This window comes from Mustela lutreola, chromosome 4 (assembly GCF_030435805.1).
Source record: "Mustela lutreola isolate mMusLut2 chromosome 4, mMusLut2.pri, whole genome shotgun sequence".
NCBI lineage: Eukaryota > Metazoa > Chordata > Mammalia > Carnivora > Mustelidae > Mustela > Mustela lutreola.
This window is the reverse complement of record NC_081293.1, coordinates 190,055,088-190,080,208: the sequence shown is the minus strand read 5'-3', so window position 1 is coordinate 190,080,208 and position 25,121 is coordinate 190,055,088. Positions and strand designations below refer to the sequence as shown.

The 25,121-nt window shown below is 38.9% G+C and overlaps 1 protein-coding gene across 1 annotated transcript; it reads right to left on the bottom strand.

Annotated features, from left to right (window-relative positions):
* Nucleotides 1-1,327: 1,327 nt before the first annotated feature.
* Nucleotides 1,328-22,502, bottom strand: WEE2 (WEE2 oocyte meiosis inhibiting kinase; the record flags this gene model as incomplete). Its single annotated transcript, XM_059172554.1, has 10 exons — nt 1,328-2,729; nt 6,536-6,678; nt 8,324-8,494; nt 9,483-9,568; nt 9,885-9,992; nt 10,667-10,813; nt 16,160-16,281; nt 18,134-18,306; nt 20,304-20,355; nt 22,288-22,502. Coding segments are annotated over 10 exons (1,374 nt in total), but the record flags the coding sequence as incomplete, so codon positions are not given.
* Nucleotides 22,503-25,121: the final 2,619 nt, after the last annotated feature.

The window sequence follows — 25,121 nt, the reverse complement described above, 5'->3', positions numbered from 1 at the left end:
TTTTCACTTTGGTTCTAAATCAGTTTTTCTCAAGCCTCGTAATAACAGTTGGAAAATTACAGCACTTACTATTTAAATGAATTACAGCATCTATTTTAAAGTGGCTCAAAAGCAATTTTAGCAGCACTTGTTATTATGGCTACTTTTTGTTAAGTTTCTTTTTTAAATCAACCTGACAATTTTTATGTAATTCAGGACTAAAATTATGGTTCATACAGAGATTAAGAAAAAAATCTTAACCATTCAGGCTAAAATGGTGACCTTTATCTTTTAATGTTCATCTTTATACTTAGGTAATGTAAGTTAGCTTTAGGTAATGGCATCTATAAACCAATACACATGTTAGTGCTTAGTAAAGCACAATAGCATTCCTTTAAGCCTCAAGATTATCTGTTGGCAACTTAATGTCTGTGTTTAAGATACATCTATAGAAAAAGCAGCATATTTATATCCTAAAATACTTAAGTTCAACTTGTTTGATATTGTCAGTCCAGTGATGTTAATATTTGACAGTTTGACATTGGATAACTAATTCCTGGGTTATCTTGTGATCTCTGTGCAGAAATAGAACTTCAGACTGAGGATGGAGCATCTTACTGAGGCAAGGGGTCAACTTCAACTTCCAACTGAACTGGAAGGAATGAAGTCCCCAGCCCAGCAAAGACCCAGTCCCTCTCAGACTCTATAGTGTTTATGCAGCTACCTGCTGGTTTAGTAACTGTGCTACTGTGGAGTCCCGCTGCCAGAAAGAAAGGGAGAGAAAGCAGTAGTCTGGCACTCAGGTGCCAACATGGGCTCTGAGAAGCAGGGTAGAGAAGAGGTCATAGACCTTAATAGTATTAGTTGTCAGTGCCTGAGAAGACAAATATAATCAAAGAATTCTGGTCTCTACATTGCAAATGCTTAATAACATACCTGTTTCTAAATTACAGATTGTGGTTGACCTCATATGCTACTTCAAAAGATATGGCTGGGGTTGGGGAGGCGAGAGATAAATCAACCCATTTTAAAACCTTGAATAAAGGGGCGCCTGGGTGGCTCAGTGGGTTAAGCCGCTGCCTCCGGCTCAGGTCATGATCCCAGGGTCCTGGGATCGAGTCCCGCATCGGGCTCTCTGCTCAGCGGGGAGCCTGCTTCCTCCTCTCTCTCTCTGCCTGCCTCTCAGCCTACTTGTAATCTCTCTCTGTCAAATAAATAAATAAAATCTTTAAAAAAAAAAAAAAAACCTTGAATAAAGACTAGCTCTTTAAAAATGGCGAGGGACAATACAGAGCACTTTATCCCACTTACCTGCATGGGAAGAATTGCTACTCCAAGACAGAACAAAGAATGGTATGATGGTTTATTCAATTTAAAAACACTTCTTAATTTGCTTTTTTAAATGGAGGGTAAAGAAAATTATAAGGCAGCAAATAAGCCTACAGCATTAACAGGCTACCTTCATTAACATGGCACATCTAAGTTATCAAATGCTGTTATGACCAATATTATTTTCTGTATTAGAGCCTGACCATTATTAGCTTTTAGGCCCACAAAGCTGAGCCTTACAGCCAAGACCTGGTACTACCAACCTACTGAATTTTCTCATGTATCTACTCATGAAATGGTTTCTAACAGAAATTTCTCACTCTTTGTTACATATTACAAAGAAGAGTACTTTACCCCTATTTGGCTTTGGACAAGATAAAAACCTTTATTTACAAATGTTCTATTCCCTTAAAATATATACAGAGAAAATAATTTGGATTAAAATATCATAAAACCACAGAAAACAAACCCAAATTCTGATTAAAAAAAAAATCAAGGAGAAATTGGTGACACCCACAAAATCAAAACCAGTCATAACAATTACAGGAGGGTCAGGGCACATATTCTGAAGAACAACCACATTAAATTTTCCTTGAACTCCATTACCCAGTGTTTTGTTCCATAAGTTAATAGCCAGTTCAGAAATTATAAGTGATATATAGGCTATTGCTACCCACTTGACATAATGGTGAACTCATTTAATATCTGGTAAAGGGATTGTCTTCACTTAAAGAATATAGTAGGAAAACCACTTGATTAGAGTGGCTGAGAATTCTTTTAGGAATACCATCATTCACCCTGAGAAACATTATTGAAATACATGCACAGTTACTCAACTCAAAACAAAACTATATTCCTCTCTATTTGCAGGGAGAGTCCCTATTCCTTGGTAGGCAATCAGCTACAGCAGCCTCGTAGTCCATAGGCTATGCCTAGGGTGCTGCTTTCTCTTCTTTGAGTTCAGAGATACCTGCTTTCCCATAGTACATCAGTGAGTGTGAGAAGTAAACAAACTGTTGATAGGTAGACTTAAGAATTTAACAAGAGAAGAGAAATGGCTGCCAGTAATTGTACCTGGGACCATTGCTAATACGCAGCCTTAATAGCTTGACTATCTTGATTTTCAATGCTAAATTAGGAGTAGTTTTTGAATTCTTTGGGCACTCCTTGCTTAATCTTCCCCTTTACAAGAGGAAGGCTGACACAGTCAATATCTCTTTCTGGAAGCTATAAGGCAAAAAGGGGGTTGGTGTGAACTGAGTTCTTATGGGGAAGACCTCCCCCAGCCGAAGCATGAAGATTTTGCACTTTTTCCTCCCACCAGGTGTTTGGTGCTTCTTGATCCTGTGGGAGTCCCAGAGACCCCAGCATCACCGTGCTCTTCCTGGGAAGACCAGGCCTGCTGAGCTTCTCTCAGTTCCCTGGCAATTAAAGGGGAAGAAATATATTACTTGATCCTAAATTAAGGATGATATTTTTGATCGAAACTAACATAGATTTTTCTTTTTATTTCAGTATTTATAGAAATAAGCCTGAGCTATATACAGAATAGAAAATTAACTCCATGATTTTTTTAAAAAAATGGCTGGCATACACATGCCATAACACATGGTAGATTAGGTTTCCTAAATCCTACTGATTGGAGCATAAATGATGTATAAAATTTTTAAAAGTTAAAACCTGATAAAGATATCACTAAAAAAGGACTACAGGCCAATACATCGGATGAACATAGATGCAGAAATTCTCAATGCTAGCAAACTGAATTCAACAATACATTTAAAAATCATTCACCACAATCATTCCCACAAGTGGGATTTATTCTTGGGTTTCAAGGGTGGTTCATTGTTCATAAATCAATGTTATATACCACATCAATAAGAGAAAGAATAAAAACCATATAATTATTTCAATAGATGTGGAAAAAGCTTTTGACAAAGTACATTACCTGTTCATGATTTAAAAAAAAAAAATCAACAAAGTAAGTTTAGAGGAAACATACCTCTACATAATAAAGGCCATCTATGAAAACCCACAGCTAACATTATCCTTAATGGGGAAAAATAGAGCTTTTCCCCTAAGATCAGGAACAAAACAAGGATGTCCACTCTCACCACTTTTACTTAACATAGTAGTGGAAGTCCTAGCCCACAGCAAGCAGACAATAAAAAAGAAATAAAAGGAATCCAAATCAGTAAGGAAGAGGTCAAACTTTCACTATTTGCAGATAACACGATACCGTATATAGAAAACCCTAAACACTCCACAAAAAAACTGTTAAAATTGATTGACAAATTCAGTAAAGTTGCAGGATACAAAATCAATCTGTAGAAATCTGTTTCACTTCTATGTACCTGTAATGAAGCAGCAGAAAGAGAAATCAAGGAGTTGATCCCATTTACAATTACACCAAAAACTATAAGATACTTGGGAATAAACCTAACCAAAGAGGTGAACGACCTGAACTCTGAAAACTGTAAAACACTGATGAAAGAAATGAAAGACATTACAAAGAAATGGAAAGACATTCCACACTCATGGATTGGAAGAACAAATATTGTTAAAATGTCTGTACTACCCATAGAAATCTACATTTAATGCAATCCCTATCAAAGTACAAATAACATTTAGAAGTAGAACAAAGAATCCTAAGATTTGTAAGGAACCACAAAAGAGCCTGAATAGCCACAGCAATCTTGAAAAAGAAAAGAAAAGCTGGAGGCATCACAATTCCAGACTTCAAGTTATACTACGAAGTTGTAGTAATTAAAACAGTATGGTTCTGACACAGAAATAGACACAGGGATCAGTGGAACAGAATGGAAAATAAACCCACAGTTATACAGTGTATTATTCTTCAACAAAGTAGGAAGAATATCCAATGGGGGAAAAGACAGTCTCTTCAACAAATGGTTCTGGGAAAAGTAGACAGCTACCTGCAAAAGAATGAAACTGGACCACTTTCTTACACCATACACAAAAATAAACCCAAAATGGATTAAAGACTTAAATTTGAGACCTGAAACCATAAAAATCCTACAAGAGAACACAGGTAGTAACTTCTTCAACATTGGCCATAGCAACTTCTTACTAAATATGTCTCCTGGGGTAAGGGAAACAAAAGCAAAATGAACTTTTGGGACCTCAGGATGAAAAGCCTCTGCACAGTGAAGGAAATCATCAATGAAACTGAGAGGCAACCTATGGAATGGAGATGATATTGGACAAATATCGTATAAAGGGTTAGTTTTCAAAATATATAAAGAACTAATACAACACAACCCCCTGAAAATAATCCAATTGAAAATTTGCAGAAGACATATACAAACATTTCTCCAAAGATGACATCCAGATGGCAAATAGACGCGTGAAAACTTGGTCATCATCACTTATCAGTGAAATGAAAACTACAATGAGACTCACCTCACACCTGACAGAATGGAAAAATCAACAACACAAGGCACAAGAAGCGTTGAAGAGGATGAGGAGAAAAAGGAACCTTCTTGCACTTTTGGTAGGAATGCAAATTAGTACAGCCACTGTGGGAAACAGTTGTGGAGGCTCCTCAAAAAGTTAAAGAGAGGGGCGCCTGGGTGGCTCAGTGGGTTAAAGCCTCTGCCTTCAGCTCAGGTCATGATCCCAGGGTCCTGGGATCGAGCCCCACATCGGGCTCTCTGCTCTGCAGGGAGCCTGCTTCCTCCTCTCTCTCTGCCTGCCTCTCTGCCTACCTGTGATCTCTGTCTGTCAAATAAATAAATAAAATCTAAAAAAAAAAAAAAGTTAAAGAGAGAACTACTTTATAATCCAGCAATTGAGTATTTACCCAAAGAATACAAGAACACTAATTCAAAGGGATACATGGACCCCAATGTTTATAGCAACATTATCTGCAATGACTAAATAATGGAAGCAGCCCAAGTATTCATCAATATGTGAATGGGTAAAGAAGATGTGGTATACTAAAGATACAAATGAAGTGATCTGAAGGGGTACATGCACCCCAATGTTTATAGCAGCAATGTCTACAATAGCCAAACTATGGAAAGAGCCTAGATATCCATCAACAGATGAATGGATAAAGAAAATGTGAGATATATATATATATATATATATCCAATTATATATAATACAATATACATTATTATATTGTTTTATATATTTATATATTTAATATAATTATATTTTATATTATATTTATGTATAATTATATGATTATATATAATACAATATTCCATTATATATATAATTCCATATATTTATATAATTCCATTATGTATATAATAGAATATTGTGCAGCTATCAAGAAAACAAACTCTTGGTATTTGCAACAACATGGTTGGAACTAGAGGATATTGTGCTAAGCGAAATAAGTCAATCAGAGAAAGACAATTATCATACAATCTCATGGATATGAAGAATTTAAGAAACAAGACAGAATCATAGGGGAAGGGAAAGAAAATGAAACAAGATTAAACCAGAGAGTGAGACAAACCACAGGAGACTCTTAATCTCAGGAAACAAACTGAGGTTACTGGAGGGGAGGGAGGGGGGAGGGATGGGGTAGCCCGGTGATGGACACTGAAGAGGGTATGTGCTTTGGTGAGTGCTGTGAACTGTGTAAGACTGATGAATCACAGTCCTGTACCCCTGAAACAAATAATACGTTATTTGTTAATTTAGGGGCGCCTGGGTGGCTCAGTCGGTTAAGCCTCTGCCTTCTGCTCAGGTCATGATCCCAGGGTCCTGGGATCGAGCCCCACATTGGGCTCTCTGCTCAGCAGGGAGTGTTCGTCCCCCTCTCTCCCTGCCTGCCTCTCTACCTACTTGTGATTTCTGTCAAATAGATAAATCTTTTAAAAAATAAAACAAAAATAAAAATAAATAAAGATGTGGTATATATATTTAATGGAATATTATTCGGCCATAAAAAAGAATGAAATCTTGCCATTTGCAAGGATATTGATCAAACTAGAGGGTCAGAGAAAGACAAATACCATATGATTTCACTCGTAATGTGGAATTTAAGAAACAAAAAAAGCAAAGGGGAAAAATAAGAAGACAAATCAAGAAACAGACTCTTAACTCTAAAGAACAACCTGATGGTTTACCAGAAGGGAGGTGGAAGGGAATGTGTTAAATAAGTGACTTGATCTTGGGGTTGTGAGTTCAAGCCCCACACTGGGCCTAGGACTTACTTTAAAAAAAGAAAAGAAAAGAAAAAAACTACCTTTCCAGTGTGGCTGTCTTGAACTTTTCCAAGTTAAGCTGCTGCTGGAGCTCTTCTGCTTTTCCAAGGGAGGGCCGAAGAACTCTACTTCTGGCCAGAGCTGCTGCAGAAGGTCTCTCCCTTGGGTCAGGGTGGATCATGCTCTGTTGATGTTTGACCAAAGCAAAAGATACAGAAATTTCACTGCTTGGAAAATCTCCCCACCTAAGCCAACTCCAACTCAGCTACTGCTGGTGAGTTTTGTCAAACTCTGCTTTTAATTTTGCAGGGGAAGAAATAAATGAAAACTTAGCTCCACCAGGGACAGGATTGTTATCTCTATACAGTGACATCTGTCATCTATAACTTTGACTTGTCTTTATCATATTTTAGAGCTATCTGTGTGATTAACTAGCCTAATGCCTTAATTTTAAATGGGGAGAAACTGAGGTCCTGAAATCAAAACTGACTTGCCCATCTTAATAACAGGACCAAGACTAAAACCCAAGTCAACCAACTCCTAGTTCCATTTGCTTTCTACTCCAACATGCTCCTTTCCACTTAAAACTAAGGGTACCCCCCCCCCATGACAGCCTTCCTACAGCACTCATATTCAGGTAGAAAGTACCTTAATTTAACAACTTAAATACAGTAAAAAGTAGCTAATTACTTACAGCAATTAGCAATGTCATAAAACGGAGTTAACACCGGACCTTCCATTTGAAGACCAATGTTCAGAACTGGCTCCACCATTCACTAAGTAGCTTGAGGAAGTGACTTAACTATGCTGAAACTCGCTTTCCCTTTCCTGATAATTGGAATAACAATATTCACCTTCTGGAGCATCGCAAGATTTAAATGAACTGACATATATGTGTAACTAGTGCACCGGACCAGCACCGAAGTACTCAGTATGTATTAATTAAATCTGACAGTAATTTACACATAGAAAGTGATTAGGCCATGCATGAAAGTCTGCTGGGAGCAAGGGTTTACTTTATTCTTTCAGGAAAGCAGAAGCACAGAAGGACAAGTTTGCAACTAAATTTGAAGTTTTCAGGTGAACTATGAAACTCAAATTTAATCCCTAAGAGTAGATGTTTCTAAGACTATTGTAGGTGTCCTAACCAGTCTTCTTCCTTAAACCATGAAGTCTTACGTAGGTATTTTGAATTCTTAATATAATTCTAGGCTTCTCAACAGTGTCATTTTCTTGCACCTCTGTTTCAACAGAATCGCCTCCTTTCCTTGTCCCTACACATACACAGATATCCCAGAATACAAGTAACACACAAATATCTAAACTAACATTATGCCTTTTTCCAATAGTACAGCTGATTGGTGGTATTGCCAGTTACCCATCTGTAAAATAGCTTATACTTTCTTCTATACACTCAGAATTCAAATTTCTTTCATAATATCACCATTACCAATGACAATAGTTAAAACCCTGAAACACGAACAAAAAACCAGGTTTGATTTTAGAGTTAATCAGGTGTCAAAGGTGAGAATACAATCCAGGAACTGCTCTGAGCCTTGGTTCCCTGAACTGCCCACCTGTTGGGAACGGAAAAGGAAAAAATGTAATAGGATTTTAAACTGGAACATAAAAGGTTCTATAATGTCCTCTAAGTTTCCTTGAAGCTTTCAGTCTGTCCTGTGACTTTTCTGGGCTTCAGGGTCATGATTCCTTTTTCTTCTGTCATTGGCACCACCAGCATCTCCTTTTCCCCTTCCCCACCTCCTTGCCATTGTATTTCTTTAAAAAAAGACATTTCTATCTTCTCTTCATCTCCTAAGAGATACCACCTTGAGTAGATTGTAAAATTCTTCCGAGAGCTTCTGAGGAATGTCGGGAAGGTTCCCGTCACGAATATGATGCCATGCGGCGCCATTGGTGGGTAAGGTCGCTGCTCCCGCGGCCACTGTGATTGTTAATCCCAAGGCAAAGATGTCTGCTTTGGGAAGATGCTGATAATCCTTCAAGACAGAAGAGAGGAAGGCCAGTTAGTTTGCCGAGTGAGAGGACAGTAAAGACCAACTGGTACGAGAGGTTGTTTTGAGTCCGTATGAGCTTGGACAGTGAGCAAGGCCGCACCTGCCATGACTGGTAGTTCACTTCTAGAGAAGATGGAGGATACAGCACAAATGCACCTGATTCACATCACTGTGCCCTGAAGCTTTTAAGGCAGAGTCTAAGTACTGTTTTATTCTATCAGGCTCAAAGCGGCTTCAAGCACAGACCAGCTAGGCACAGATACCATCATCCTAGAGGGAGTTAAATCCTTCCTACCCTGACTCCACAGACATCCTAAAAGGTAAGCAATAAATGAAGGTCATTTCGTCAGAGCTGATGTACTACCAGAAGGATGATAAAGATGGGCTGAACCAATAAAGGATTCCTTTCTGCTAGGGAATCCATGAGTTTAGGAATTCTAAGAAATACTAGAAACAGTAAAGGACCTTTATAAAAAACAGCAAAAACATTGATTTAATCCATGACAGAGCCAGCTTTCCTCATGCTGTTTTGTTCTGTTTTGTTTTAAGTTCCTTATCTTTGGTCTCAATTCTGAATAGGAAAGTGGATAATATCAATTTAAATTATAAATATGAACTATGGGGCACATGGGTGGCTAGTTAACCATCTGACTCTTGATTTCAGCTCAGGTCATGAGATTGAGCCCTGCACTGGGTTCTGCACACAGCACAGTGTCTGCTTGAGATTCTTCCTCCCCACCCTCTGCCCTCCCCCCTACTCATGCACTAGGGCTCTCTCTCTAAAATAAATACCATATGAAGAAAAAAAAAAAAAAAAGAAGTGGTAGAGCGCTAAAAAATAAATAAATAAATAAATAAAATAAATACAGTCTTTTTAAAAAACTATAAACATCTCTTGCACTGTGAACCTTCATTCGAGAGTCAAAAAGTTCAATGGGTTATAAAATACCCTCTGTTTCCCTATCTTTACCTCTTGTAAAATCTCATTAGCCAGGAAGCGACTATCTCCCTCCTCCACTTTTGGTTTGCCTATCGATGTCACATGACCCAAGTCACCTGAAAAAAGAAAGAAAAAAAATAGAGCCCTTTAAAAGCATGTCTTTAAAACTAGAATAAATGGGGTCATCACTATAAATTTTATAAGATAATATACAGATCGGAGCTTAAGGCACACTCACCAATTTTATTTTATTTTTTTAATTTTATTTATTTGAGAGGCAAGAATGAGAGAGAGTGAGCATAAGAGGGGGAGGGTCAAAGGGAGAAGTAGACCCACTGCTGAGCAGGGAACCCAATTTGGGACTCCAGGATCATGACCTGAGTTGAAGGCTGTCATTCAACCAACTGAGCCACCCAGGTGCCCCAAACTCACCAATTTTATACATCACATTGGCAGAGAGAAACCAATCAGCTTCATTTTCAATCTCTTCTGGGACTACAGGAGAGTCACTTTGCATCTTATGACAAATGAAGATGTTACCTGAAACAAAAACAAACCAACAATCAAAAAATACTGAATTGACAAAGTCACGATTCCTTAGCTTTTTCACGCCCAAGATTCTTTTCTGTGTCTGTCATTTCAGCCACCCTCCTCTCCTCCTCTTCTGTGTACATATAACAACACTATCAATGTTTCTTTTCTTCCATGGAATCTCTCTACTACTACTGAACAGCTCAGTGATTGAGAATACCTATTTTAAGGGAAACTGATCTCAGACACCCCTCCTCCTCTGAAGAGGCTAGTAGCTTCAAAACAAAGAAATAAGCCGAAAAACATGGTAATGATGTTTTCTTGAGTTTCACATTATTGAGTGCCAGAACCATTTCTGTTCACTTTAGTCAGTGCTGAATTAGAAAGAGTGTACACAGCACTAGTTGTCAATACTTTCGGGAAGTAGCCAAAACGTGATCACTTAACTATGCAGTAAGTTAGAGACCCATTTTCATACTTTGGCTTCGTTATCCGTGAAAGAGTCTTTTCTCTCTGTCCCCTAGTCCCAGAGGGGATAATGGACAAAGCTGTTTAAATTTTTTAGGGAAACAAATGAAAGAGATTTTGCCAGCTAACAGCATCTTCAACACTTGGTAGACACACGGGCACCAATTCTGACATGGGGGAGTCTGGCCAGAGGAGCAGAGCAGAGCCGTACTGACTGGGTTTGATGTCCAGGTGCACCACGCCAGAGTTGTGGATGTACTTAAGCCCAAGGGAAATCTGCAGAAGGATGTCCTTGAGTTTCGGCTCCTGGAAATGATTGCCAGACTTTGTGTTTTCAGATATAGCAGTCTGCAAGCTCCCACCTAGGAAGGAACAACAGACAGCAGCCCCACAGAATGGAGAAAAACTATGAATCTCAATAGGGAAAAGTGTAGTAAACAGTCAAGAAATTTCTTGTGAATGAGTTCAGTCCAACAAGTCTAGATTATTCACTTTCAGTGTAAAACATAATATCTGCCACTGTCTATACCACAGACACATTGGAGAAGAGTTACAGGACTTTTAAAGAAGAAAATAAAATGTCATACCTCAGGTATCCCATATGTGGTTCTATTGCCTTGAGTATGCCCCGACTAGCATTTTAGAAGTGTTATCTAATCATTAACCAGAAGCCAGTCGGGCCTGGACAAAGAGCTACTATTGACATTGATGATTAATTCAGTGTCAAGCTAGTAATTACAGGCTACTAGTAACTTTAATGTGATTGATTCTAAACTTAATTCCATTAAAATATATCACAAAATAAGAATATTTAATGACTGCTAACCCAAGGAAAATATAAACCTTCAATATACATCTAAGTCCTATCTGAGCCATAGTATTTGCACATCAGCTATGGATAGACTCTTAGTTTATCTTTATCAGTGAAAACTAAGGCCTGGATTCATCTGACCACCTGATCTTGTGTGCCCTGTCCTAAGGAATTAGAATGCTTCTGAACTCTTTATTTCATTAATTTGCATTCATTGGCAGCTCTTCAAATTATAGAGTCCTGGGTCTCCCTGGCAGTTAGGGATCCAGCCTTCAAGTATGTGTCCAGAACAATAGGGTCGGAGATGGTAATCGTGTTTTTTAGGAAATCCATTCTTTCAAGTATCCTCTGTAAAATTCAATATACAGATTGACCAGTCATGTTAAAAATAATTAAATTCAGAAAGGAGAAGAGTTTTAGCCATTTTCAGAAACACAAAGAGGCCTAAAGTGAAGGGTGTGCCTTTTTTTCTGGGAATCTTCTTGCAAGGTATGTGTGGAAGAAGTTATTAGATAGAAAGGAAGAGTGAATTGAAACAAAGTCACCTAGAATCTAAGTTTGCAGATGAAGCTGTGAGGTGTGGCGGGGAGAAGGAAGCCTGCATCTAAGGCCCCCATGTCTCCTGGAACGCCTCTCCCTACTAGGCTACGTGCTCCCTCAAGACAGGGCCCCGTCCTATTCCTTTTCACTTTCTCAAGGTCTTGCACATAATCTATGTATTCTGAACTGAACGTCTAGTCTCACAACAGAGGGAAAGGAAAGACTGGAACAGGGACCCCATAAAAGGTATGAAAAGAGAGAAACATCCTGAGGGTATGTAGGAATCCTTTAAGATGGTCTTTTAGATAATAAGCAAAGATATATCGCCAACTCCCTGAAGAGCTACAGGTATTAAGGTAACTAGACCAGTGCTAGCAGCACTTTTAATTACTTAGAAGCTCTGTAGGTAATATTAAAGGTAGCCAAGTAATAATTAACAGTAAAAGTTACTGAAAAGCATTTATGCAAAAGTGTTAGAGGTCTTTATTTTGCCACAACGAAAGCTGATTGTCTTCCTCTTTATTGGAGAGCATTCTTAACTGTTCTTTGCTAAAGAATATTAAGGAAGTAGGTGTTCATAGAGCAATGCTGAATGAACTATAAACTTCATCCCTACTAATCTCAGCTACACTGGAGCCTTAACTCCATACCCCAGCGTACCACCTGGAGATGGTACCGGAATTGTCATCATTATGTCCTTGGAGGAAACAACCAGCTCCTAGACAGCTCTTCTCAAACCATCTTTATGAGATTGCTGGCTGAATTCTTTCCTTTAGATAAAATAAAAGTGCTTTCCCTACTTGGCAGGGAAGGACAAAAAAAAGAAACTTGAAGACAAATCTATGTTTTTCCATCTGTTTATGAGGACTGTCAGATACTGAAATAGCAAATGCCTTCCAACAATGAAATGTAAACAGCAGAACAATAATTCAGCAGGATATTTGTTGTTTTGTTGTTGATATGTTGTTGATATTTTGTTGTATTCTCAAAATCTTGATTTTATGTTGCTATCTACAACACAAGCATCTTTTTCTGCAAGTAAAGTAATTCCTTGTTTGGTAGGGGGAAAAAAAACATAACCACTATTCATGGTTTTCCACAGAAAATGCAGGCTTCTGGATGTCACATCACTAGAACAAATCCAAGAACCACCATCCTAGGTGGTTCTCTAGGTTCTCCCATCTCTAGGGGAGCAAGCTCTATAAAACCTCCGTGACAGAAGTCATCACAAGAAAATACCGCTGTTAGGGAGAGGTTAACCATCCCATCTCCTGAGTCGGTCGGAATCCTGGCGGCTGCATAATTGATCTGCTTGCTGGAAGACATTCAGGTTTCAGAGGCTGACCCCAAGGTGACACATAGGAGATCTTGGCAAGGTTGACAGTGGAAGAAGGAACATTTGATCGGTTCAGGGCTCACGAGGCACAGTTGGGAAAATCAGGTAACTGCTGGTCTCTACTAATTATGATGTACGTTATCTAAGTCATGTCATTTATAATCTGAATAGAGCCGTACCTATAAATGTGCTAGCCGGACTGCTAGAACAGGCTGGGGGCACAAGGGTAAAGGTGGCAAGCAGGAGGAGGAAGAGAGGAGAAAGAGAGAGAGGATGGAGGCGGAAGCATTAGAAGGAATCGGGCACTGGCTACTCTGCCACCTTACAAATACTTGGACTTAACTCTCCTTGATTTAGAGCCGAAGGGCAAAGTCTCAAAGTTATGGATAATCCATAACTATAAATAAGACAAATATAAGGGCACACTTTATTTTCAATGATCAGTTCACATTTGAAAGCAATGTATGTGAATTACATTTTGATAAATCAGAGTTACATTTTAATGGGCAAGTATGCAGTGAGGTTAGCAGACCACCATGGCAAACAAACAATGATTCCTCATAAATCTGCTCCAAAATCAACTGCCCAGAAACATCGAAAAGCCCTACGTAGTCTTCCCACACTTTACCGTGCTGATCTTATTTCCTGTTATAGGGATCACCTTGGTCCTGTCAGTCTATTTGTGGAGTCAGAACCATTCCCAAAACCATGCCCTTGGTCTGCATGCTGTTCCTCTAATGAAGTCTTCCCTCTACTTCCTTAGACTCTGGTAATCTTTTGGCAAACCCTCTTTCAAGTCTTACCTCCTTTTTGAGATTTTCTTGAGCTGCTCTAATAACAAGTATTGAGTTCTTGTGATGTATCAGGTACTGGCCCTGTACTGGCCTTTGACATACATTGCTGCTATTTCTCAAACTACTCCCTTAAGTAAATATTACAATCTCTTTACTCAGTGGGACTGACATCCCAGATATCATACAACCAGTGTGCCACACCCAGGTCTGCCTAGGTGTTGCTAAGCCCAGGCCCATTCTGCCACACTGTGCTGCCCCTTGCTCGTATGCATCTTCTCTGAATGCTTTTTATCCATAGTTGTACTACCTGGCTCTAAAGCAAATCGTCTCTTGTGTATTCATTGTTAACAGAGCAAGTGGAGGGAAGTTCCTGGAAGGACTTCTTGGCTCAATCTATGGTGTCTCTCACCCTAGAACTTAATACAATGTCACACCTGTAGAAGGGATTCAGATGTTGAGAAGAATTAGAAGAGGATTTGTAAAGGAATAATCACTCCTTCTTATTCTTTTTAAAATTTGAAATCTTTACAATGCCCCAAATCAGATTAAATTAATTATGTTTTGTTTGACTTTCTTGGCTAAATTTGTTCTCCGATACTATCTTTGATAGTAGTAAAAGTCATGAAAATAGAACCAATGTTGGGGCGGGGAGGGAAAAAAATAGGGAATCTCAGGCTATGATAAGGAATTAAGAAGAGAAGATTAAGAAAAGTATCGACTTCTCTATCACAAGGAAAGGGTCCATTTTTTATCCTAAAGTGACTATTAGAGAAAGGGATTTAGGTGAACTTGCTAGAGGAAAAAAATCCAACAAAGTTCACAGTTAATACTGCAAGGAAATCAGACCCTAAGAAAACACCAAGTCATTATTTTGCAGTATATGTGTGATATTTTCTATGTTTCTAGCATTTCATAATATTATCTACCTTACTTGTATATATAATAATGAAGCTTTATCACTGACCGCTTTCCTCAAAAGTCAAGCCGCACATACATGCTCAGTGCTACCTGATGGTAACTAAAATTACTCCAAAACTGTACTATCAGAGAAACCGGAGGGTGGGTGTGCATGTTGTTTCTTAGGGGGAGGAAGTTTGGGAGGGATGCTATTATCTGATCTTAATCATGACCAGAATATGGGTAGCTACTCCTAAAATGCCAGCAAGCTTCTATTTAATTTGGTAGCACTTTCCTATTTTCCCAGGGAACATTTTGATGAGAAATATCTCTGCAAATAATCACGTGTAACTGTAGTGTGATGTCAACACCTTAATCACAAATTAAAATAGATTAAAACCAAAAGACTATTTTTTTTTAATTTAAGTAGCCCAGAAAAAGTTCTATCAGTTTCTTGTGTATGTATAGTCCTGAAGGAATATGCCTGAAGTCCTTGCATTTCATTCCCAGCACCCACTCCACGCTCACACTATGGTGAGAACACTGAAGCTTGGGGCGCCTGGGTGGCTCGGTCATTAATTGTCTGCCTTTGGCTCAGGCCATGATCCCAGGGTCCCAGGATCGAGCCCCACATCAGGCTCCCAGCTCAGCAGAGAGCCTGCTTCTCGCTCTCACACTCCCTGTGTTTGTGTTCCCTCTCTCACGGTCTCTCAGATAAATAAATAAAATCTTAAAAAAAAAAAAAAAAAAAAAAAAAAAAAAACTAAACTAAACCAAAGCTCAAAGGTAAGAAGCATCAAGATACATGAACTATGCCCCAATTCAGGAATCCACTTGAAAATTAATCAAAAGTTGGCTGTGTGAGTTTACCACTCCCTCCTTGAAAATGATAGGGTATGCCCCAATTCAGGAATCCACTTGAAAATTAATCAAAAGTTGGCTGTGTGAGTTTACCACTCCCTCCTTGAAAATGATAGGGACTGTGGTTTTAGAATATTTTAGAATACCTAGCAAACATAAGAGGAGGATTTACTATTCAAACCCCTAGGGCAAAATTTTTCTATATATTGAGTAAAATATGAAGGGGTTTATAGCTTCTATGTGTCAGCCACACATCAGCTCTGAGAGATACACGACATAGCATAAAATGGAAATTCCTTTTCAACACAACTTGTGTCCCCAGCACTCTGCTTCCAAACAAAATTATAGTACAAACTTTCTCGGTATGACTCAGCTATGCCTAGCATAAACTACAAGGAGGAGGCAAAGATTTTTTTCCTGGATGCAGATGTTCATCCCCTTCTCCATAGATACTAGTCTGCACACTTACCATTGCAGTATTCATTCTGAATAATCATGTGGTCATCTTCTGCCCATGCAGAGTAGTAACGTACCACATGCGGGTGATGCCCAAGGACTGCATGAGCATAAACTTCATGCAAAGCCAAATTCCTAGAAGACAGACAAGCATCAAGAAAAATGAGTCAAGGGGCGCCTGGGTGGCTCAGTGGGTTAAAGCCTCTGCCTTCGGCTCAGGTCATGGTCTCGGGATCAAGTCCCGCATCGGGCTCTCTGCTCAGCAGGGAGCCTGGTTCCTTCTCTCTCTCTCTCTGCCTGCATCTCTGCCTACTTGTGATCTCTGTCTGTCAAATAAATAAAATCTTTAAAAAAAAAAAAAAAAGAAAAGAAAAAAAGAAAAATGAGCCAAGATAATATACATACAAATGTTTTTTTAAAAGACAAGATTCTGGACTCTGGGGAACAAACTGGGAGTTACAGAAGCTTGCGGGAGGGGATGGGGTAACCAGGTGATGGGTATTAAGGAGGACATAGTTGTGATGAGCACTGGCTGTTATAAGCAACTAATGAATTGTTGAACACTCATCAAAAACTAATGATGTGGGCCCCTGGGTGGCTCAGTGGGTTAAGCCTCTGCCTTCGGTTCAGGTCATGATCTCAGGGTCCTGGAATCGAGGCCCGCATCGGGCTCTCTGCTCAGCGGGGAGCCTGCTTTCTTCTCTCTTTCTCTATGCCTGCCTCTCTGCATACTTGTGATCTCTCTCTATATATATTTCAAACAAATAAAAATAAAATCTTTAAAGAAAAACTAATGATGTACTATATGTTGGCTAATTGAACATAATAAAAATACTGATAAAAAATAAAAGACAATGTATGAGGCATTATTAACAGTGGCAGAACATTTACCGAGTACTCACTGCTTACTTAGTATTTTAGTTCATTTAATTTTCGTAACTACTCAGTAAGATATAGTGGTAAGGATGAAGGCTTTAGAAAAGCTGTGACTGGTCCAATGTCAAGCCAGTGATAGTAGACCTAAGACAAGAACACTGATCATCCTGGTACCAAAATCCATGTTATTTTTTACTGAATGTAGCATATGTAAAGAGGAGTATTAGGTTGTAACTATCTCAGTGGCAGACATGCTTTGAGTTTTAATTTCACTGTATCACAATTAAAAAAAAAAACTTTGATGGGCTTAATAAGGCCACTATGGACTTGATAGAGGATCCATTACAATATCCAGCTATCTTCTCTGTGAAGGCTGGACCGTCATTAGAGTCAATATTACACTTAGCCAATATGACATGGTCATAGGGGCAGTCTTGGGGAGAGATATTAATTATGGAACAGGAAATCCAACACACAAACAAAGTGAAATATAATACTCAGTGAATTTTGGTATAAAAATGAAGAATTCTGAAGTCCATAACTTCAGATTCAGCAAACTATTACATTCCTACAGTTAACTAAAGCATTGGCTGAATCTAAAAATAATTGTTTTCTTTGTAAAAGGAAAACTTCTGAACAATTAGCTCTGGGAATGAAAGTTACATTTTGTTGCTTTTTCCTCACTTGTAGTCTTTGAAACATTGAACTCACTATTGAATTCATTATTAATACAAAGTGGAAATACCAGTGAGTTAACAGTAACTTCCTACGTGGCAATATTTTTAATGAACTAACAGGCAGATCGTTCCATATACCTATTCATTAAAGCAAAAGCAGGAACACCAGTAGAAATAGCCTCAAGAACCATGCAAGAAAACAAACAAAAACACTGTAACAGAATTGTATCCAAATAATTATGGTTTAGTTTAAGGAAATAACTTATCTTTGGTTTGGAAAAGGCAGAAAGATTATGAATGTAAGACTGCATACAATGAAAGGGCTAGCAATGGGCTGTTTTTAATGACATCAGTACTATTATTTAAAATGTTTTGACGAGAAACGACTTTCCAAATCCAAGTTTGTACTTCTAGGACATTTCAGAGGAACTTACTCATTTGATAATCCTGCAAAAGGTTTTGTGGAACGTTTTATTGCATAAACGCATCCATCCAGCCTCTTAATACACTTGTAGACTGTACCAAATTCCCCAACTCCAATTTTTTCTACCTCCAAGAATTCTTTTTCATAGCGGGAAGCCATGTTGGTTTCTCGTAGAACACACCTCTGAAATATTTTATTAAAATGTTAAAATAATTCTAACCTATTGTGAGCAATAAATTTAAGGCATATTCCAAAATTTCTCAAGGTTTTCAAAAAGACTTTTGAAGCAAATCTATCGGATTCTGTGTCAGTAATTCATGGTAGCAAGAACCTCCCCGGTTGCTGACCACCTTTCGTACTCTTCATAACCATCTATTCAACTCTGTACTGGCATTTTTACATATATTAAGTCTTTTTCTAGGTTATTTCTTCTTTCTGGGATATGCTTATTCTCAATATGTTTTTAGGGAGAAAACACCTGCTCACAGCAACAGCTACTGTCCTCAGTTAAAGGAATGGCCAGGATCCAAGTAGAACATGTTAAGGAGAAAGAAAAGACACCTCCCTTTGACTCTTGTCTACCTACCTCACACTCTGGCTGCTGGTGTTTCCATCTCAAATTGAATGAACTTATTGTTCAATTTGCTTCCTCAAAAATTTTAGTACAGAGAACAAAATTGTCAAATTGATTATTTCACCTTATGTGTTCAGGTACAGCGATTTTTCCACCTACTGGCTAACTAGTAATATCTCTCTTTTTCCAGCTAGTACGTAGCCCTAGGCAAAAAAAATAAAATAATGTAAAAAACAACAACAACAAAAAAAAAAAACCACTGAACTCCTTTATTAGTTTTCTCTTCTAAAGTAAAGTGAGCGTCCTAGCAACTACTCCTTGTGGTTCTTTTAAATATTACATGAGAAAAGGTGTTTGTGTGTGTTTGTGTGTGTGTAACTTAGCTCAATGCCAAGCACACAGTAAATTCTCAGAAAAATCATAGCTAAGATGATAAAAATCTCCATGAATTTATATGAATCTCAGTCCAAACCACTTTATCTCCATGAAGTCATTCTTTCCCAATGCCCCTGTTAGCAAGAATTTTTTCATCTAACTGGGTTTTAAAGAATCCTGACTCTTACTAGCTCCTCATTTCAACAACTAATACCAACCAGTCTTCATTAGCAAGATCTAGAATTTTCTTTGCCCTTAGACAATCTCAAGTTCTCTTTCTCCCATGTCTGGGGCTACCATAGCTATAAGCCCTCTCTCCATCTTTTCTAATAATGAAAATTATTTTTGCAAAATGTTACCATAGAATAAGACATACCTAATTGTCTTCCCCAAGGAATCCAAACAGAAGTTTGGATTCAGAAACCTAAAGGTCTTTCACCAATTGCTCAGCCACTACCTTCCCAACCTCAGCTCAGACAGCAAAAAAGCCAGCTTACCATCTACATTATTCCCCAACCATAAGCCCTTCCCCTCCACTTTCGTAAATGGAATATTGAGCATAAACATGTTTTCATGGGATTATAAACTTCTTAATGGCAATTTAATATTCTACTGTAAATTCCAATTTATTTGGCCATTCTTTTGTTATTGGACATTTAGTATTCCTTTTTTTTTCTTCTTCTTAGCCATTACAGCTAAGGCTGCAATAAACATTTCTGGTGATAATATTTACAGCATTATTTTCTTAGGCTAGGTTATCAAATGAGGGATGCCACAAAGACTGTGAGCATTATATAAAAATCAATAGATAACTGATATATTTAAGAGCAAAAATTTTACATTTAAACTTATGGCTTTATGCCATTTTTCTCTCTTCTGCTCTTCCATTTTTGGACCTTTCATATCTTGAGTTTTCCCTTCACTTCTCTAACCCGGTGAGTAGAGAATTTTCCCTTAAATCCAAAATAGAAGCAGTAGCCATTAATTTAAAAACACTGCAAGGTAATGATTCGGTGACATATTGATCAGGCTCTGTCGGGTAAAGTAATAACTAGCTAAGAATACAGACTCTGCCGAGAGTCCAGATCAATTTAGCTGCAAAGCACATTTGCAAATCTACAAAGTGAGGCGGGGGTGGTAAGGAGAGAGAGAAGGAGAAGAGGAGAGAGAGAGACTGGCGACAGGATGAGGTGACGAAGTTATGGCAGCTGGAACAAAGAACTGTGCTCACCTTGGCAGGTAGCCCTTGTTCTACATTGCCTTCCCCTGGACCAGCTTCCTCACTTAGGGGAAAAAAAAAAAAAAAAAAAAAAGGTGATATCAATGTGTGACTGACACTATTGAGCTTCATACTCTACTAGGTTCTGAGGTTGAAAGAGTAATTAAGACAATTCCTTCCCCACGTCAGCCTGTATTTGGGAACAAGGATAAATAGAAAGTTTCAATGTAAGAAGCAAGAATAGGGGGGCGCCTGGGTGGCTCAGTGGGTTAAAGCCTCTGCCTTCAGCTTGTGTCATGATCCCGGGGTTCTGGGATCGAGCCCCGCATCAGGGTCTCTGCTCAGCGGGGAGCCTGCTTCCCTCTCTCTCTCTCTCTCTCTCCGCCTGCCTCTCTGCCTGCTTGTGCTCTCTCTGTCAGATAAATAAAGAAAACCTTAAAAAATCTTTATAAAAAAGAATAAGAACAAGATATCAAGGGACACCATAGGCAGCACCCAAATCATGATTTCAAGAGTAAAAGTCTTTCAGGAAAGAGGACAGGCAAGTTAAGTTTCCAGAATGAGTAGGAATTAGCTAAGGGGCCGGAATGGGGTTCTTGGCAAGCAGAGCAATGCTGAACCATGAAGGGGAGATCACACAGGACACACGAAACGGAGTGCTGTCCCATCGCCACCTTCCCCTTCAAAACTCATCTCCCCATTTTGCCCTAGGTTCAGAGGAAGACCATCAGTACAGCAGAATACGCTCTAACAACTGGCTAAGATATTTTTAGTTACTTTCCAAAAAGCTCCGACAAACATCCTCTTTGGCATGAGTAGTAGCATTCTGGATGTGTAAGCCAGATTTCAGGCTCTAGAACAGCCAGCTATAGATTCTTCTTCTGGAGAAGCACAAGATAGAAAGTGCAAATAGAGGGAGACGTTACACTAGGGAGACAAACTGATGCTGGACACTTGTGACTTAAGTTTAACATGACATTCCAATACTGTCTAAAAGAACAACCCCACAAAAAAACAACAGCACAATAAGTAGGTGGGGGGATTGCCCACTCAGAAGCACCAAGAGCTGTTACTGAAGTGTCATCACTTTCATTGCGGGAAAGGCAAATTAATGGTCTCTTCTGGCTACTTTCCATGAGAGGCGAATCAATTAATTTTGATAGTTTACAAAGATTCGTGAAGAGCTAAACCCAACAGAATTCTTGGTTTAAAAAAAAGTGGACCTGTATACTTGGACTGAAGTTCTGTTGACTTAAGATCCAGGAGATAGCATTGAGAAAACCTATTCTGGCCACAAAGCTGCTTACTACAGAGTCATTGGTTCCAAATGAAACAACTCAAACTAAAACATTAAATGTTCTGCATACCTCAGATTGTTAGCTGTGCATTTATTTTGCTTTTTATTTTCCTTTGTGGAAAAAAAAATTGAAGAGACATAGTAAAGAAATGTCCCTAAGTAATATGTACAGTTCTCATTTGGACAATTTCTACCATTGAGACCTTGTGGAGTTTTACAGTTTGGTTTTCTATTCTTAGTACCTCCAAAAGTAACACTGTCTTTTTCTCTTCAGCCAATTTCCTGTTGAATACTTGCATTATAGCTCTCAGTCACACGCAGTTATACTGGAAACAGCAGTATACTCCCTGAAGTGTGAGCTACACCTGCCCCAATGACTAGCCTTGTGTTACCTAGGGGAGACTACTTGAATGCAATTCCATAGCTCGTTCAACTTGCTAATGGAAGTCAGATGTCTATGGCTTACTCTGCCCTATTCTTTTAGAGAGAAGACACCATACAGTACACTTCAGGATGGAGACACGCTAGAATCTCCATGACAAAGCAGACCAACATTAACATGTAGGGAGGAGCGATGTGAGAACAGGGTATCAGTTGCATTCAAATAGAGTTCTTTTTCCTAATCTTACTTTCCAGTCTCCCTTCTACTTGAGCATACTAAGATCAGTTCTCAAAAGTTAGACGCAACAGTATACTTACAGATCTCCTCGGCTTTTCCTCTTGCCATTGGATTGAAGGAATTGTTTTCTATAGGATTCTGGGGTAAAGGGATTTATATTGACCAGAGCCGATGAGGTCATCTCATCCACTAAGGGAACAGGTGTGAGCCTCAAATATTTAGAGCCTCTGGAGGGGAGCTTCTCTGTTGAAGAAATCACCGACTGGCTTAGGAGACCCTGAATGAAGATGACGAAAAGGGAAAACAGAATGGGGTTAGTACAAAAAAAAGTTCCATATCAGCTAGTTAATATTTGAACCAAGGAATGTTACTGCTACGAAGGAATTAGAGGTTGCCTGGTTCAGTGCAAGCTAGTTGCATTATAACTGGTCCTCTTATGAAAAATACAGATTCCTAGTCTTCCTCTGGATATCCTGATGAGAGAATCAACACAGGAATCTATACTTTTGTTAAGCTCCACTGCCTCCCCCTGGGCAATTCTGATGGCCAGCTATGAAAAACACCAACTCTACTACTACCTTTAGCTTTTTTTTTTTTTTTTTTTTTTAAGGATTTTTGTTTACTTATTTGACAGACAGAGATCACAAGCCGGCAGAGAGGCCGGGGAGCAGGCACCCTGCTGAGCAGAAAGCCTGCCGAAGGGCTCAATCCCAGGACCCTGGGATCATGACCTGAGCTGAAGCCAGAGGCTTTAACCCACTGAGCCACCCAGGCACCCCTACCTTTAGATTTTTAAAGACTATACTTCAGCTTAGACAAATGAAAACAACTCTAGAAGACCTGGTCCTTATGTTCTCAGTGTATACTTTAACTCCCCCTCAATTTTCATCCAGGTATTTGTTTGGTGCCTAGTAAGTAGCAGATGCTGGGCTAGATGCTAAGGCGTACAGAGGTGAATTCCAACTCTTAAGGGATGCACAGTCCATTAGTCAACAGCTCATCAATGTTTCAGAAATAATCACATTGTACAGGAAAAACTATCTCAACATTAAAAGAAGTTTCCAGTTCCACTTAAAATATAGCACCAAATGAGAAGAGTTCCATAAAGTAGGGTAAAGAATTTGAAAAATAATCCTCTGAGCCCTTAAGATTCAGGGCCTTGTAGTGGCTATAACCAGTATATCAATAAGGAGGAAAGTGTAGAGGACTTACCACTCCAAGCAGGTACAATAGAACATACACCTATGACCTAACCGGAACTAAACCAAAGGACAGAGGGGACAGGTAGAAGACAAGGAATTCTGTTGAGACATCAGAATGCTTTTATGACCGAAGTTGAGGGCCAGAGAGCTGTGTTATGGGTCTCCAAGAGTCCAGCAGTAGACACAGGGGCCATGATATAACCTCATAGTATAATCATTGTACTGTGAGGCTCTTCTAAAAGAATGCCCCTATTTGATAGTGTCTGCCATGGCTTTTCAGTGTAGAAGCAGAAGCTAGACTATAACATGAGTCACTATATAAAAATGTAATTTAAGAATGTGAAGATAAAAAGAATGAATATTGAAATTATACCTCCTAAATGATGAAAGCAGAAATGAAAGAAACTATAGAGTACACCCAGCAACCTAACCTTTTTTTTTTTTTTAAGATTTTATTTATTTATTTGACAGAGATCACAGGTAAGCAGAAAAACAGGTAAAAGAGGAGCAAACCAGGCTCCCCACTGAGCAGAGAGCCCAATGTGGGGCTCAATCCCAGGACCCTGAGATCATGACCTGAGCTGAAGGCAGAGGCTTAACCCACTGAGCCACCCAGGCGCCCCAACCTAACGTTTTTTTTAAGTGAAGAAAAAGGTCATTGCTGGAGCCAAGTTTTTTACAAAGGTTTTACATGTCTTAGAGTTGACAGGATGAACAATCCTGGGGCTATTGTCAGACAAAGCCATCAATGATAAACTCGCAATTTTCCTGTAAGTGTATTATAGGACTGAATATTTGTTCAAAGTACAACTATATAATATTTCTCAGTTGTGTATGTGACTCAAAGTGAACTTAGAATTACAATAAATCATTCCCTGAGAAATAGTTTTTTGTGCTGATTATATGGAAAATAAAATGTGTCTATCACATATGAAACAGTGGGGCATCCACACCTGGAATGATATACACACCGGTTGCCACCCTTCAAGGACAACAAAAAAGGCCTGGAAATTTTTCAGATAGAAGGTAGGAAAAGTATTCACATCAGGGCAAAAAGATTGGAATTCCTAGTCTGGAAATATGAAGGCCGATAGCTTTTGTGAGCTCCACTTTCGATACAGGGAAAGATATTAATTATATTTAATATGGGTTGTATTGCCAGAATGCTGGAACTGTGAGTGAGCCTTTTGGAAATCCAAAAGAACTCAGTTTGGAACACGACTTATGACAAGGAAGTTCTGCCTAAAAGTAAAGCAGATTAAAAAGTTCTGGAAAGGGGCACCTGGGTGGCTCAGTGTGTTAAGCACTGCCTTCGGCTCGGGTCAGGATCTCAGGGTCCTGGGATCGAGTCCCACATCGGGCTCTCTGATCAGCAGAGAGCATGCTTCCCTTCCTCTCTCTCTGCCTGCCTCTCTGCCTACTTGTGATCTCTCTCTGTCAAATAAATAAATAAAATCTTTAAAAAAAAAAAAAAAAAGTTCTGGAAAGATGTCCAGGTTGAGAGTATAAATATGTCCCAGGGAGTGTAGCTAACTCCGTAAGAAATAGCTCTCTTACAGATGATCAAGGGAAAGGAAAATTCAGGAATAGCTCCTTTTATAAAAAATTAATTAATTTATTTTTTATTTATTTTCAGCATAACAGGTATTCATTATTTTTGCACCACACCCAGTGCTCCATGTAATCCGTGCCCTCTATAATACCCACCACCT